At 41.9% G+C, this 12714-nt stretch overlaps 1 protein-coding gene and 6 non-coding genes across 7 annotated transcripts; 4 read left to right on the forward strand and 3 right to left on the reverse strand.

Annotated features, from left to right (window-relative positions):
* Positions 1–106: 106 nt before the first annotated feature.
* On the reverse strand, positions 107–12695 carry appl2 (adaptor protein, phosphotyrosine interacting with PH domain and leucine zipper 2). Its single transcript, XM_088287326.1, has 21 exons — positions 12561–12695; positions 10461–10559; positions 10194–10253; positions 10024–10095; positions 9393–9480; positions 9246–9287; positions 8669–8727; positions 8427–8573; positions 8239–8321; positions 8019–8171; positions 7203–7391; positions 7091–7133; positions 6765–6821; positions 6593–6687; positions 5521–5676; positions 5335–5387; positions 5059–5233; positions 3257–3293; positions 3005–3184; positions 2847–2894; positions 107–1792 (listed from the first exon to the last, which is right to left on the reverse strand). Exons 1-21 carry the CDS (start codon positions 12615–12617, stop codon positions 1661–1663), a joined length of 2025 nt encoding a protein of 674 aa, XP_088143452.1. The 5' UTR covers positions 12618–12695; the 3' UTR covers positions 107–1660.
* Positions 2087–2158, forward strand: trnag-ucc (transfer RNA glycine (anticodon UCC)). Its single transcript has one exon. It is a non-coding gene; the product is annotated as a tRNA-Gly (tRNA).
* On the reverse strand, positions 2424–2495 carry trnag-ucc (transfer RNA glycine (anticodon UCC)). Its single transcript has one exon. It is a non-coding gene; the product is annotated as a tRNA-Gly (tRNA).
* Positions 2660–2731, forward strand: trnag-ucc (transfer RNA glycine (anticodon UCC)). Its single transcript has one exon. It is a non-coding gene; the product is annotated as a tRNA-Gly (tRNA).
* trnag-ucc (transfer RNA glycine (anticodon UCC)) lies at positions 4812–4883 on the reverse strand. Its single transcript has one exon. It is a non-coding gene; the product is annotated as a tRNA-Gly (tRNA).
* Positions 7434–7507, forward strand: trnan-guu (transfer RNA asparagine (anticodon GUU)). Its single transcript has one exon. It is a non-coding gene; the product is annotated as a tRNA-Asn (tRNA).
* On the forward strand, positions 7682–7755 carry trnan-guu (transfer RNA asparagine (anticodon GUU)). The gene has a single exon. It is a non-coding gene; the product is annotated as a tRNA-Asn (tRNA).
* Positions 12696–12714: the final 19 nt, after the last annotated feature.

Consider the following 12714-nt stretch of genomic DNA (forward strand, 5'->3'; position numbering starts at 1 on the left):
TTTTTGTTTTATGTTTAATTGAAGTCCAAAAATAACATGCTTTAATTGCAAATGAATTTGAATTCATTTGTAATAAGCCTAAAAGATTGATTCACGGGAAGACACATTAATGTTCATGTATTTATTCGATTCAATGTCCAGACTTGATCAGAATCCACGGGGAACTCTGACCTGAGTTTCGCATCCCCTGAAAACAAATGAAATCCAGTGATTCCAAAGGTTACTGATCGTATTATTGTTTTTAATGTGTCAACAGCACACACGAGCAGTCATACAGATCATGTTGAAGAGAGAGAGAGAAAAAGTTCTACAAAATAAAACAAACAACAAACAGGATTTTACATCACGATCCAAATATTTCATTTCCTGGCGGTCTCATGCAAGCTAACTGTCGTCATGTCCAACCACGCAAGGATGGAATGTTTTTAATTCCTTCATTAGTGCAATCTGTAGCCTTATATTTTTACAACACAGATTTAACCCTTTTTTTTTTCGTGTGCAAAATATACATGAGTGAAGAATTTAAAGTACAGTGGTACCCTGATCGAAAGTCTTTTTTTTTCACCTTTTCCCTAGTACAAGCTGTCGTATGGTCAATTTTTTTTCTTTGTGTTGGGAGTAAAACCGCTGTGTGAAGTGAAAACCAAAAAAATGGTATAATAATGCCAAAATAAAACCATTTTTTTTTAATGTTTGAAAAAATAGATGAATTTATGTCAGTCATCTCAATGGGGAAAAAATTATTTGACTTTTGAGTAAACTGAATGAATTCCATTCCTAAGTCAAGGTACCACTGTAGTAAAATGTACACACATAAGCATGAAATAATATAAGTATTAAGTAAAACATTGACGTAAACCTAAGCAAAGGACTCGTCGCCATCAAGATGCGCTATAAGACTTAATGATGGGATGTTATACCAAATGGTACCACTAGGGGGTGATCAGCAGCTCATCCTGAAGGAGTGCAAAGTGTCTCCAGTCAACAAATTACAATTTAGTATTGTAGTAAATATGTTGATGTCTAAAACTAAATTTAAAAAAACAAAAAACATTTTGCTTTCTCTTTTTTGTCATTTATTGTTCGGTATTTCAAAAAAGCCTTGAGCTTTACAATTTTTTTTTTCTCTTTTGAAATATTGAATGAAATGAGCTTTTTAATTGCAATGCCGCATCTATGTGAGTAGAGCTTGTGATTCAAGAAGAAAATTAATTTGCATTTACTCAACTTCAATTTGAAAGAAAGCCCTCTAACAATTATGCGACAACAAATCCAGTTGTCGTGCCGATGGTGCGAGTCGCGATGCTTCTTTTTCTTCGGCCAGAACAATTCTTCGGTGGTTGTCGTATTTGTCTGCCGGCACCCTCTAGTGGTACGCAAATAATCACAGATTAAATGTTCGACCTGTGCAGAACATTACAGCGCCGTGTTTTATAACGTAAAACGTAATGTTTTGGGCCAAAATTCCAGCTCAAATCGGCCCGAGCTTTTACCAAACAGGACTCCAAGCCGATTGGGCTGACGTGTTCGCTCATGCTAAACAAATAAAAAGATATCAATAAGGTGACACCTGGAAAGTACCATGTTGAGGTTCCAGCAGTGGAAAAACACGTTGGGGTATAATCCAGTCCCGCTTGTTTCTCTTTTTTGGGGGGGTAGACTAGGCCTCCGACTCCAGATCCTCAAGTCCGTCCCCATCGGGCGTGTCGTTGCTCTCGGCGTCCAGCAGCAAAAATTTGCCGTCATTGGTGAGCGGCATGTTCTTCATCAGCTGCGCCAACGCCGCCGGATCCTGGCAACAAAATCAAATGTGACTGCTAACGCTTCTTTACATTCTATTCATTTGACAAAACACTCATCAGGGGCAGAATTGTTCTGGATTTTTCCTTACAATTTGCTTTGACTTTTGTTTTGTTTTTTAATTCAGTTAGGTTTCATTCATTTTTCATGCAAATGGTTTTTATTCCTATTTTTTTTAATGTTCCGTTAAAGTTTAGGTTCTATTAGTTTTAGTGTTAGTTTTCCTTTTTTTTAATTATGGAGTCAAAGCAAGATAAAAAAAAAAAAACGTTTACTCAATCCGAGCGCGTTGGTGGTATAGTGGTGAGCATAGCTGCCTTCCAAGCAGTTGAACCGGGTTCGATTCCCGGCCAATGCAATTTCTGAAACTTTTTTCTCTTTATCACTATTTGAGAATTGAAGGAATGATTTTATTTGCTGATTTTAGTACCATAAGTCCCTTTTGTCATTTCCTACCTAATGCACTTTTTTGTCTTTTTACATTTCCATTCCATTAGAAATTCTTGATTCTAGATTGACATGCTGTCCCCAGAGGAATCGCAGCATTCAGTGGTACGTTTTGACTTGTGAAAAAAAACAAACAAAAAAAAGCATTTCTGGAGGGAAAAAAAAAAACTAATTGCTGCGTTGGCCGGGAATCGAACCCGGGTCAACTGCTTGGAAGGCAGCTATGCTCACCACTATACCACCAACGCTCTGAAAGCAGCAGTGGAAAGTTTGGATGAAGGGAAACCTGCAACATTCCACAGCAGCGAATGTCTTATGTGGCCGCGGGAGGGAGAGGAAAAAAAAAAAAAAACTCAGCAAGACGTGGCAACTGCACTGAAAGACTTTCCCGCATTCCAGATGTTTTCACAAAGCGTTGGTGGTATAGTGGTGAGCATAGCTGCCTTCCAAGCAGTTGACCCGGGTTCGATTCCCGGCCAACGCAAATGTTTTGCTTTTCTCTCTGTGACATGTTTGACATTCTTTTGTTGCATGTTTTTTTTTTTTTTTTTTTTAATAGGGCCAAGGTGGGGCGCTCTATTGTGTCGTGGCAAACTCACCTTCTTTGCCTCTGTAATATCCTTAGCCAAACTCATGGTGTAGCATATCTGTAGTCATGGCAGAAAGTCGCGTTTCAGCAACATATTGTTGAATTATTATTGTCATTAACGTACAAATGGAGTAAAAATAAATAAATAAAAAAAAACCACAGGGGCACCTTCTCTCCCTCAGTGTTGCTCTCAAAGACAAAGGCGCTAAATGAGGGCGCGCCCCCTTGGTCGTCGTCATCGTCATTGTCTCCGCCGCCACCGCTCCAGTCGTGGCCCTCCACCACCAAGCCCATCAGCCGGCTGTTCTCCTGGTGGGCCGCAAACTGACACACCTCCCCAAGCTGGAACTGAAAAATGCCCAAGAATGACGGCACAGCACCCAACTCTGCAAGGAAATGCTAACTTGTCACGTCACTTACACTTATTCGTGTGACTTGCGTCTGAGGGTCGATCAGCCTATTAAAACGTCAAAAAAAGGAAGAGAAATTTGAATTTTTTTTTTTTGCCTACATTCCGCTAAACGAGACACAACAAGGTAGCAATGACGACTTTGAAGAATGAAACAATTCAAAGTTCTTTGGCTGCTGCTTTAGACGCCTTTTAAAATCTAGAAATTCGCTCAATCAGAAGTGGTTTTAAATCACAGCAGAAAAATAAATATTTTTGCTTAATTTAAATACTTGAAAATGCTTTTTTTCATGTAATGTTTCATTCACAATGTCAAATATCTCACAAGTATTGTTAGGGTTAGGGTTAGACAAAAACAATAATGAATTTTATTTCAGTAATTTGTAAACTGTACAATTCTTGAAAGCGCTTACTTGGCTTTCCAGGTACTTAAATTTGAATTTGTTTTGAGTGCTTTAATTTCTTGAAAATGCACTTTTTTATTGTATATTTGTATTGTTTATTGGTTTATTGTTTCAAGTTTTTTTTTTTTATTTTAAATTCCTGAGACGGCTTTTTATTAGAAAGTACTTGAATGATGTACTTTTCATCGTTTTTGTGTAATTATTGAACATTTCTTATTAGAAGGAATTTTTAGAAAGGAGGGTTTTATTTATTTTTTTATTTTATTTTTATTCTTGGCGATTTTGTGAAAAGTTTCTTCCCCTTTATTTTTGATTGATAGATTTTTTTTTTGCTGTTAGTCAACCACAATTTTATATTGTTAAAGAACGACAACACTTTTTTTTTAACGTTCTCATCCAATGTGAGTTGTCTCGCGTCTTAGCACCCCCTAGTGGATGAATGGGCAAACTGCACTGCCACCATTCTCGTGACAAGAAAATGTCAAAAGTCCATCAAATGGATCTAATTGTCATAATCCAGAGGACATTTTCTCACAAAGGTTATCTGTTATTATTGCTGCTGCAGAACATTTTTGTAATACCGCAACTTGTCTTCAAAGGCCACGGTAAATGTCAGCGTCTGTTCGATCGACTCCGTGATGTCTTCCACAATGGCAACAAAACATGTAGAACACATTTATTAGAATTGTTTCTTCTGAGGAATTTCCCCTTCCTTGCTTCTTGTTTTGGTTTGAACAATCGTAAAGACACTTTGCAGCAGACTGTTTGTTGCTCATCGACGCAGCTAACCGATACCAAATGACGGACAAAAAGCTGCCAATTTGTTCTAACTAATTCCCGTTTTCTGCCTTGAACTACCAGCAGAGATTGTCTGCCATTTTCGAGCATTTGGTTTGATCTTGTATGCCCCGTTGTATTCTGACAAAATCGGTCCAAAAAAAAAAAAAAAGCTTTGCCATTTCTTTGGTGATCAGCTGTCGCAAATATTCAGGTTTGTGAACAAAGAGCAGTGAAAACAAGCTTTTTGTGATATGAAACATCATGTTAGATTTGTCGCTACCATAAAAAAAAGATAAGCCCAAGAAATGGCTTTTTGTGGCAAAATAAGCATTTTTGTCGAGGTAAATCAATAAATATGACGAAAAAAAAAAAAAAAAAGCACTGCGTTGGCCGGGAATCGAACCCGGGTCAACTGCTTGGAAGGCAGCTATGCTCACCACTATACCACCAACGCGACAATAAATGAAGCGGAAAGTTTGGCAGAAGCGACGTGTGCTACATTCCACAGCGGATGACTTCCTTATGCGGCTGCATGAGGGAGAAAAATTCTCAGCACGCCTGAGTAGGACGTGTTCAGTGTGAACAGTTCTTCGTACTTGGCATGAATGCTTCCTCTGCACATTCGTTACCTCAGGTTGCTGCTGGTCACCATCAGGTGCGACTCGGTCGTCCTGAAGATGTTGTGGATGGCCCGGGCGGCGAGCACCTGCCTCATGGCCTCGTAGATCACGTCCTGGTTGTCGCCGCAGCGCACCGCCATGGAGCCCAGGAAGCGCACGGCGAACACCTGCTGCAAGAGGGAGTCTGCGAGCGAGCGAGCGAGCGCGCGAGAAAAAAAACTCTCAGCCACAAAAAACACATAAAAGCGCTCCGGCGATATGAGAGTGAAAGCAGAAAATGTTTACCGTCGCTTTGGTGGGAACATTCGTCATCCGTTTCGCCAAATGGATTAGTGCGCCTGCCAGGAAGGAAAAACATCATGATTAGGAGGCATCTCGGCCTCCTGGAAATGACATCATAAGCCAGGAAGAGTCCAAAATGCAGCAAATGACCCAACCTCCTCCGTGTTTGTCCAAAGAGCGAGCACTTACTTCCCGTCCACCCTGTTCTGGTCCTGGAATTCAGAGGCGGGCAGCACGATGTCAAACTGGATGGGCGTCCCGGGGGCGATCAGGTCTTCCGGCTCCAGACCGGCTCCGGACTTCTGGGATGCGGTGCTGGTGGAGTAGACGCCCCCTGGCTTGGCTCTGCAACAGATGATATTCCGAAGTCGACAAAACAATTGGCAGAAAATGCGGGGAAAGCGGCGGCACGCAACAAGACATTGGCAACAACAACAGAGGACCTCAGCAGGAGGAAATCGTGGATTGGCCGAGTCAATCGCCAGCCCGGAACCCAATAGAGCATGCATTTAAGCCGATATTTGTCCTCCTGAAAAGAGGATGGCTTCAAACAAAAGGTGTTCTGTCCTGAGTTGTCGAACACAACAAGAGATGAATACCATCAAAGAAAATTGTCAGAAAAAGAGTCAAGGAAGACATCCAAATTGAACAGATGAGTTAGGGCTGGGCAATAAACCGAAGATTTACCGTTACCGAAATGTATTACAATGACTGACATCATTTTGCCCATGTCGGTAAATTCGGAGGAAACCCTAACTCTAGTTGGAAACCCGAAGTCAACTATGTCATCAAAAACGTCCATTTTGAAAGTCTAAAATCAAAGAAACAGATTTCTGATGTTTACACCATTTTGTAAATGCGCTGGCTGGGAATCGAACGCAGGTCAACTGCTTGGAAAGCAGTTATGCTCGCCACTACTCCACCAACGCCATGTGACCTGCTAGAAATATTCCGGAGAAGTGGAATCTCTAGCATTCCAAAACTGCAAATGTCGACGAAAAAAATAAAAAATGTGTGTTTGGCTCGAGTTTTCGGCGCATGGCAAGTCAAACAGTTTGAAGCCACTTTAACTCTTCTTTCAGTCAGCACAGATACGTGAGGAACTGTAAAGATGTCCCTGTGGCGGGCGGGCGTATCTCCAAAGAGCCAACGCAATAAGGCGCAAACACACCGAGCAGAAGGAAAATATTCATCAAGTACTGATTAACAATTTTAAGGAGAAAAAAAACCCAAAAGTTCTGACGGCAAAATCTCAACAGACCTGTCGGGGTCGGGTGAGCCTTCCTGCCTCTTTTCAAAGCTGGTGACGGGTGTGACGGCCTGGATGGCGGTTTGGTTCAATCGGATGGCCACCGCCTAGCGACAAAGAGGAAAAAAAAAAAAAAGTATAAAAGACTTTCTGTTGTGGTGCGCTCCGTGAATGTTATTCGTACCTCGGGGTTGTCAGTCAGGTAGATCTGTCGGGAGATGTTGTTCACGGTGCAAATCCACTGAGGAGGAAACGCAAGAGACGATGACTCCTCAGGAGCGGCTGCCAAGGGAAACCGCTTGACTGAAATGGGCCGCGACGGGCCTGACGCTCGACCAGGGGTGGGAAAACTACGGCCCGGGGGCCACATGTGGCCCGTTATGTGTTTGAAATAATATTTTCCTCATTTCTTAACTTTGTCTCCCCCTGGCTGTTGTTCTTGTAAAATATCTTTCTAATAAAGATATGTTTGAAAAAAATACGAGTTCCCCAGAGGAGGTTGGTTCTTACTTCTTCATATTCCTTCTTGCTCTCCGCTTGCAGAATCATTGACCTGAAGAGAAAAACAAAACAATAAACGCATGCCAAACAAAAGCGCGGCGGCGACGTCGAACGTGCGTACGCTTTTCCAGAGGGGGAAGTGATCTGGAAACAGTAGTGTCGGTCTTCGCACTCGATGGCCATGACGGAGCTGTTGTCCAGGTCCAGCACCATGCCCCCCGCCACAGCCCCCCTCGGCTGGCACATGAGGTTGCCCCCCTGCGTGAAGAAGTACAGGCGGTCCCACGCGGTCGTCACCAGGCCCGTTTTGCTGGAGACGGGAAATCAAATTTCAGTCATGGGTCAGCGAACCGTCTCTGTGGCGCAATCGGTTAGCGCGTTCGGCTGTTAACCGAAAGGTTGGTGGTTCGAGCCCACCCGGGGACGTGTTGGTGTTTTGTGACCTCTCCTTTGAGGAGCAGGTAGACAACTTTCTTGGCCTGAAGAGTTACCGCATCTGTGCTGTGCTTCTGTTCGACCTCAAAGCGCTCTCTCCGCCCCCTCAAACATATATTTACCGTTGGGCAATGTCAGCTAATTCTAGCAGCAGCTGTTGAGCGAGTCTCTGTGGCGCAATCGGTTAGCGCGTTCGGCTGTTAACCGAAAGGTTGGTGGTTCGAGCCCACCCAGGGACGACTTTGGGTTTTGATGGAAGGTCATGTGCAATGGGTGTCATTAGCGACTTGCTGCAACAGGTGGGATAGGATTGTTGGGCTCTCTCTCTCTCTCTCTCTCTCTCGCACAAAATAAATGAAGACATTTTATTTAGCCTATTTGCTTGCTTGTTTCAAATGGTTCTTATTGTTTCGTACTGTTGGCGTGTCTCTGACGGGGCACTGAACAAAACCATACGTTCTGGCTTCAGAAACACTCCAATGCACAGACGAAGCATTCGTACTTCCTGATGTTGAGGAAGCCAGCCTTCTGGATGAGCGTGCGATTGACGGGCTCGGTGTCCTCGTCGAGCGTGTAGACCGAGTCGTTCACGGACAGGAGCTCCTTCTGGGACACGCGCATGGCCTCGGCCTCCGCATCGAGTTGGGCCTGGATGCTAAACACGAACACACGTTTCAGAGCCCAATTCAAAATGCCGTGATAATGATGACCCCCGTCTTTACTTTTGCGTCATGTTAGACACGGAGGAGAGAAAGTTGTCCAACTTCTTTGACACCAACTCGAGGCCTTTCTTGTAAAAAAGGACCTAAGAAAGGACAGAGTGGGTTAAAAAAAAAAAATTCTTTTCAATACAACTCAGACTGTCAGAACGTTCACAGAGAAACTCTTCCACATTGCCAAGCTTTCGTACCTGTGCTTGCGTGTAGCCAAGCATGGGTTCCAACATGGCCACCCGCTTGCGGTACTGCAGGGCATTGAGGGCGCAGTAATACTGCAGCGAGGCCTGATGCTGCTTCCTGCGGGTGTACGCCACCTCTTTCACCAGGTCGGCCTTCAGCTGTTCACCCACAGGGATTTATTGCTTTTATTTGGCTTGCAAATGACAGCACTGCAGGTCCATTAGAGATTAATAGCGCGGAGGAAAAACTGTACCTTTTCATTCTCCCTCTTTTTGGGTAAGCGGCTGTACTTAACCATGGCTGCCTCGTGCTCTGCATGAAAAAAAAAAAAAAAATATATATATATATAAATATATATATATATATAAATTAGGGCTGTCAAAATTAAAGCATTACCTCAGGTGATTAATTCCAAAAAATTTAACTCAGTTAACTTGATTTACCTCAAAAATAATTTGCATAATTTGCAAATATTGTGCCATATTAGCTGTACATCTTTAGCACGTCTCAGAACAAAACACTGAGAAATGTTTCGAAAATGTCTGCAAAGATCGCATTCAAGAATCAAAGAAAGCAATTAGAACAGTCTTTGAATTAAATATATTTCACATTTGGTGATTTTGCATCAATTCCAAGATATTATTCAAGTAAATATCTGTTACAAGCTTTGCAAAAAATAGTCGTTGAAAGATGTGATTAATCGCGATTAATCATGGATTTTTTTTGTGATTAATTAGTTAAAAAAAAAAATCACTTGACAACATTAATATATATATATATATATAGAATATGTTAAAGTCCTCATTTTTGGTTGTGATTTGTGGACTTGCCATCAGTGGCAATGCCGTATATTTCCTTCAGCGTGCTGATCTCTGCAAAAATAAATACAAATAAACAACCCAAAAGTCACTTCACTCCACATTTGACGATGTGGTGTTTCATGCAAATTAGCATTGTGAGTGTGTGCGTTTGTCTACCTGTAAGGTCTTTTTCTCTGAACTGGATCAAGGGGAAGACCATGGTGTCGGCCATCTGGTTGGCGAGCTCCAGGTGCAGCGAGTTCAGCTGCATGACACCAAACATATCGTGCAGATAAATAGGTGAAGGACGTCAACACACAGGCCAACAAGACGCGACACGACGAGGCCTCAGAACTTTTCCAAAGATGATCACGCTCCATGAATCATCTGCGCTTATCTGAAAGCGGGCACTTCATCAATGGAGCGGGGGTTAAAGTTCACCAGATTAGCTGCCGTGGTGGCGTTGGAAATGATTTTGTGCCATTGTTGGAAGTGAGCGTGTGTTTACTGCATGCCACTAATATGAAGACAAAAACACAGGATAACTCGTCTGTTGCCTAAACGGCAAAAGAAAAAAAAAGTTTAGCTCTGAGCCTCTGATTCGGCAGATGAAGTTATTTTTTTCTACTGAATTAAATTAAAGTATTTAAATTGTTTGACTGCTAATAATAATGGCACTTATATATATATTTTTTTGTCCCCAAAAAAATAAATCATTTCCTTGATTCATTTTCCGAACAAAAATAACAAATTGAAATGGATTGCTGATGCACACTTTAATCTTGCGTATTCTCTAGGCAGGTCTCACCTCCTCCACGGTTTTGGCAAAGTTCTGCAGCGTGGAGACGACCTCTTCATCGCCTTTGCCGAGGGCAAAATTCTAAAATGGAGGAATATAAAGAATGAACAGTTTAATACATTGACCTTGATCGCATTCAATTCAGCAGTTGGATTCGGTGTCCTTCAAGGAGTACTTACTTTTTTTTCATAGGCGAGAAGTTGCCGTGAGAGCTGCTCCGTGGCCAAACCCATCTCACTCTTTTGAAAAAGGCAAAGGCAAAAAGTAGCGTTTACCGAGACAAGAATGCACATTTTCCATGAAAGGCATGCTTCCTAACAATTCTCCTTCAAAGATAACAAAAAATTTAATAAAGCATCGTCACGCCGAATTCTTGATCCATTTCTTCCATTGGCTCTTATTTGATTGAGTGCATCTCATCGAATGCTTTGAGCGAACGTCGGTACCTGAGCGCCGAAGACCCGCTGCATGGACTGCAGCAGCTGGTTGGTGTAATCCGTGAGGTTGGCCGCATCCTCCTCAAACACGCTGAGCAAGGAACGAGTCTGCGGGAGGAGGAAGAAGGACACGTTCCGGTTGACTACAAGTGGACACCTCATTAGGTACACATTGATTTTTTTTCCGTCTTAAAATAAGTTTGATCGGAGTTGGCGCTAGGAATGCACTGTGACACTTGGACCAATTTGACAAACAGTCCCAACGACAACACGGCAAAAGACAACTAGAATACATCCTTTTTTTCGACAGCATCGCTCCTCACCAGGATCAAGGATGAGGACAAGAGCTAAAGAAAATCGAAGGACGGAAGGATGGCTGTCGAGTTCTGCAGGTGAGAGTGCAAAAGCGACAGGTGGCTCTCGCTGCCCAGAATGGTGACTTTTGCGCTTGTACGCAATGCCAAACCGACAGGGTGTCAGTACACTAAAACGGGTATGACGAGGCAAAACAAAAACGAACACGCCCATGAAGAAATGCAAATGAACTATCAGCAAGGTGTGACACAAAGATTCCAGGACGGGTGTCACCAAATATATTTCCAATCCTGCTTTGACCGCCGCATTTTTTTTTTTTTTATTCTGCCCATCAAGAATTTATATTATCAAGCATCCTGCAATATTTGTTGCAAATATTGACCCCGTTTTTTTTTTCCTAACTAAAATGTATTCATTCATTTATCATGTATCTTGTACAATATGTATTTATAGGACTAAATAAGTTGATTGATTTATTGTAAATAAAAAAATAATATTAGTAAAACAAAATAACCATAATAAATACATTAGTAAGAGTATATACATTTACCAACATTGTATTTACTGTTGTCATGATATGAATGTCGTGTAACTGCTGTTGTGAACAAACATTTGATTTGACTTGACAAATGATGCAATAATTATGAAATGAATCATCATTGAAATATAAAAAAAATGTTGAATGAAACTGTTGCCAGCATAAAAGCTTGGTTGCATGAAATAAGTTTGCCATTATTTAGTTTGAAAACAAGAAATGCACAACTTCAAGTCTTTATAATATTAACACGTGTAGAAGTCAAGCACTGGTAATCATAAAACACTCAAATGTGTCACTGCCTGACATGCAACTAACTTAGAATTATGTGCGTTAACTTTCTCACATTTTCTTCACTTTTAATAACATGGAGATGTGAGATATTGCCATTTATTTGTTACCAATCCACCCATTTCAAAATAAATAGAATAATTGTTGAACAAACAATGACTGACTGGCTTTCCATCAATTTGTTATGTGTATGTAATAACGTAAGGTGATCACACATTTATATGGGTTCACAGTCATAACGGCCCTCTGAGGGAAACCACAACTACGATGTGGCCTGTCCACAAAAAAATCAGGTCCTCGTTTCAGCTTCTATTCATTGACAACAGCATGCAAAGTGGAAGAGGAGAAGTCAGCCTCCAGCATGAGTTGCACTTAAGAAAACCATTAAGAGTCCCAAGCAACCTTCTGTATGACTGAAACATTCCATTATAACTTAATAACAACAACAGTGAACTGTGTGCAGCATGTGAGGCCGAGGATACAATTACCACAGAAAAGTTATGACTTTTCAGCCCCCAAACAAAAGACACACTATTGATAAACCAGTTGCAGGAGCCTATGACGTCTATTGATGACTGATCGAGAGCGGCAGTGATAACACTTCCACTCCCACAAGAAGAATTAAACCTACTTTGGGACCATTGACACCAATAAAATGTAGCAATAAGAGTCGCTTTGTTAGATTATATTGATCGTAAGATTCGTTAGCCCTCAACCCACCAACAGGCGTCTCCCGTGACACACAACACATTTGCTAAGACAAACGCAAATGGAAATTTCATATTTACAGCGAAATGGGTGCTTTATAGATCGCCATTATAAGAGTGTAACAGCTGTCATTAGCTAGTGGAGATAGACTACAAAACAGGAGCAGCCCAAGCTAGTTAGCTAACTAGCGTCGTTCAGTAGTGTTGGTCATGTTGTGACGTATGTTTGACGAAGAGGTGATAAAACAAACGCATGCTTACCTGGGGACTGTCCTGCAAAGCGTCCTCCAGGAGTAGTTTGTGATGTACGGCCGGCATCTTGTGAGCGGCGGCGAAGAAACGAATAATGAGGGGCTTGAATTATTCAGCACGTTGGACTCAATTTCCCAGAGTTCTCTGCGCGGGTGAGACGGAA

This window comes from Idiotropiscis lumnitzeri, unplaced genomic scaffold, assembly GCF_059441095.1.
Source record: "Idiotropiscis lumnitzeri isolate Australia: NSW breed Sydney's pygmy pipehorse unplaced genomic scaffold, RoL_Ilum_1.0 HiC_scaffold_35, whole genome shotgun sequence".
Lineage (NCBI taxonomy): Eukaryota > Metazoa > Chordata > Actinopteri > Syngnathiformes > Syngnathidae > Idiotropiscis > Idiotropiscis lumnitzeri.

What these genes read in the sequence shown, in the direction of transcription:
- appl2 (XM_088287326.1), bottom strand. Translation starts at nt 12,617, where the DNA reads ATGCCGGCCGTACATCACAAACTACTCCTGGAGGACGCTTTGCAGGAC. An exon ending in GTGTCTAACATGACGCAAAA is followed by an intron (nt 8,172 to 8,238) that starts GTAAAGACGGGG and finishes GTTCGTGTTTAG; the next exon opens with CATCCAGGCCCAACTCGATG. An exon ending in GCAACACTGAGGGAGAGAAG is followed by an intron (nt 2,895 to 3,004) that starts GTGCCCCTGTGG and finishes CCATGACTACAG; the next exon opens with ATATGCTACACCATGAGTTT.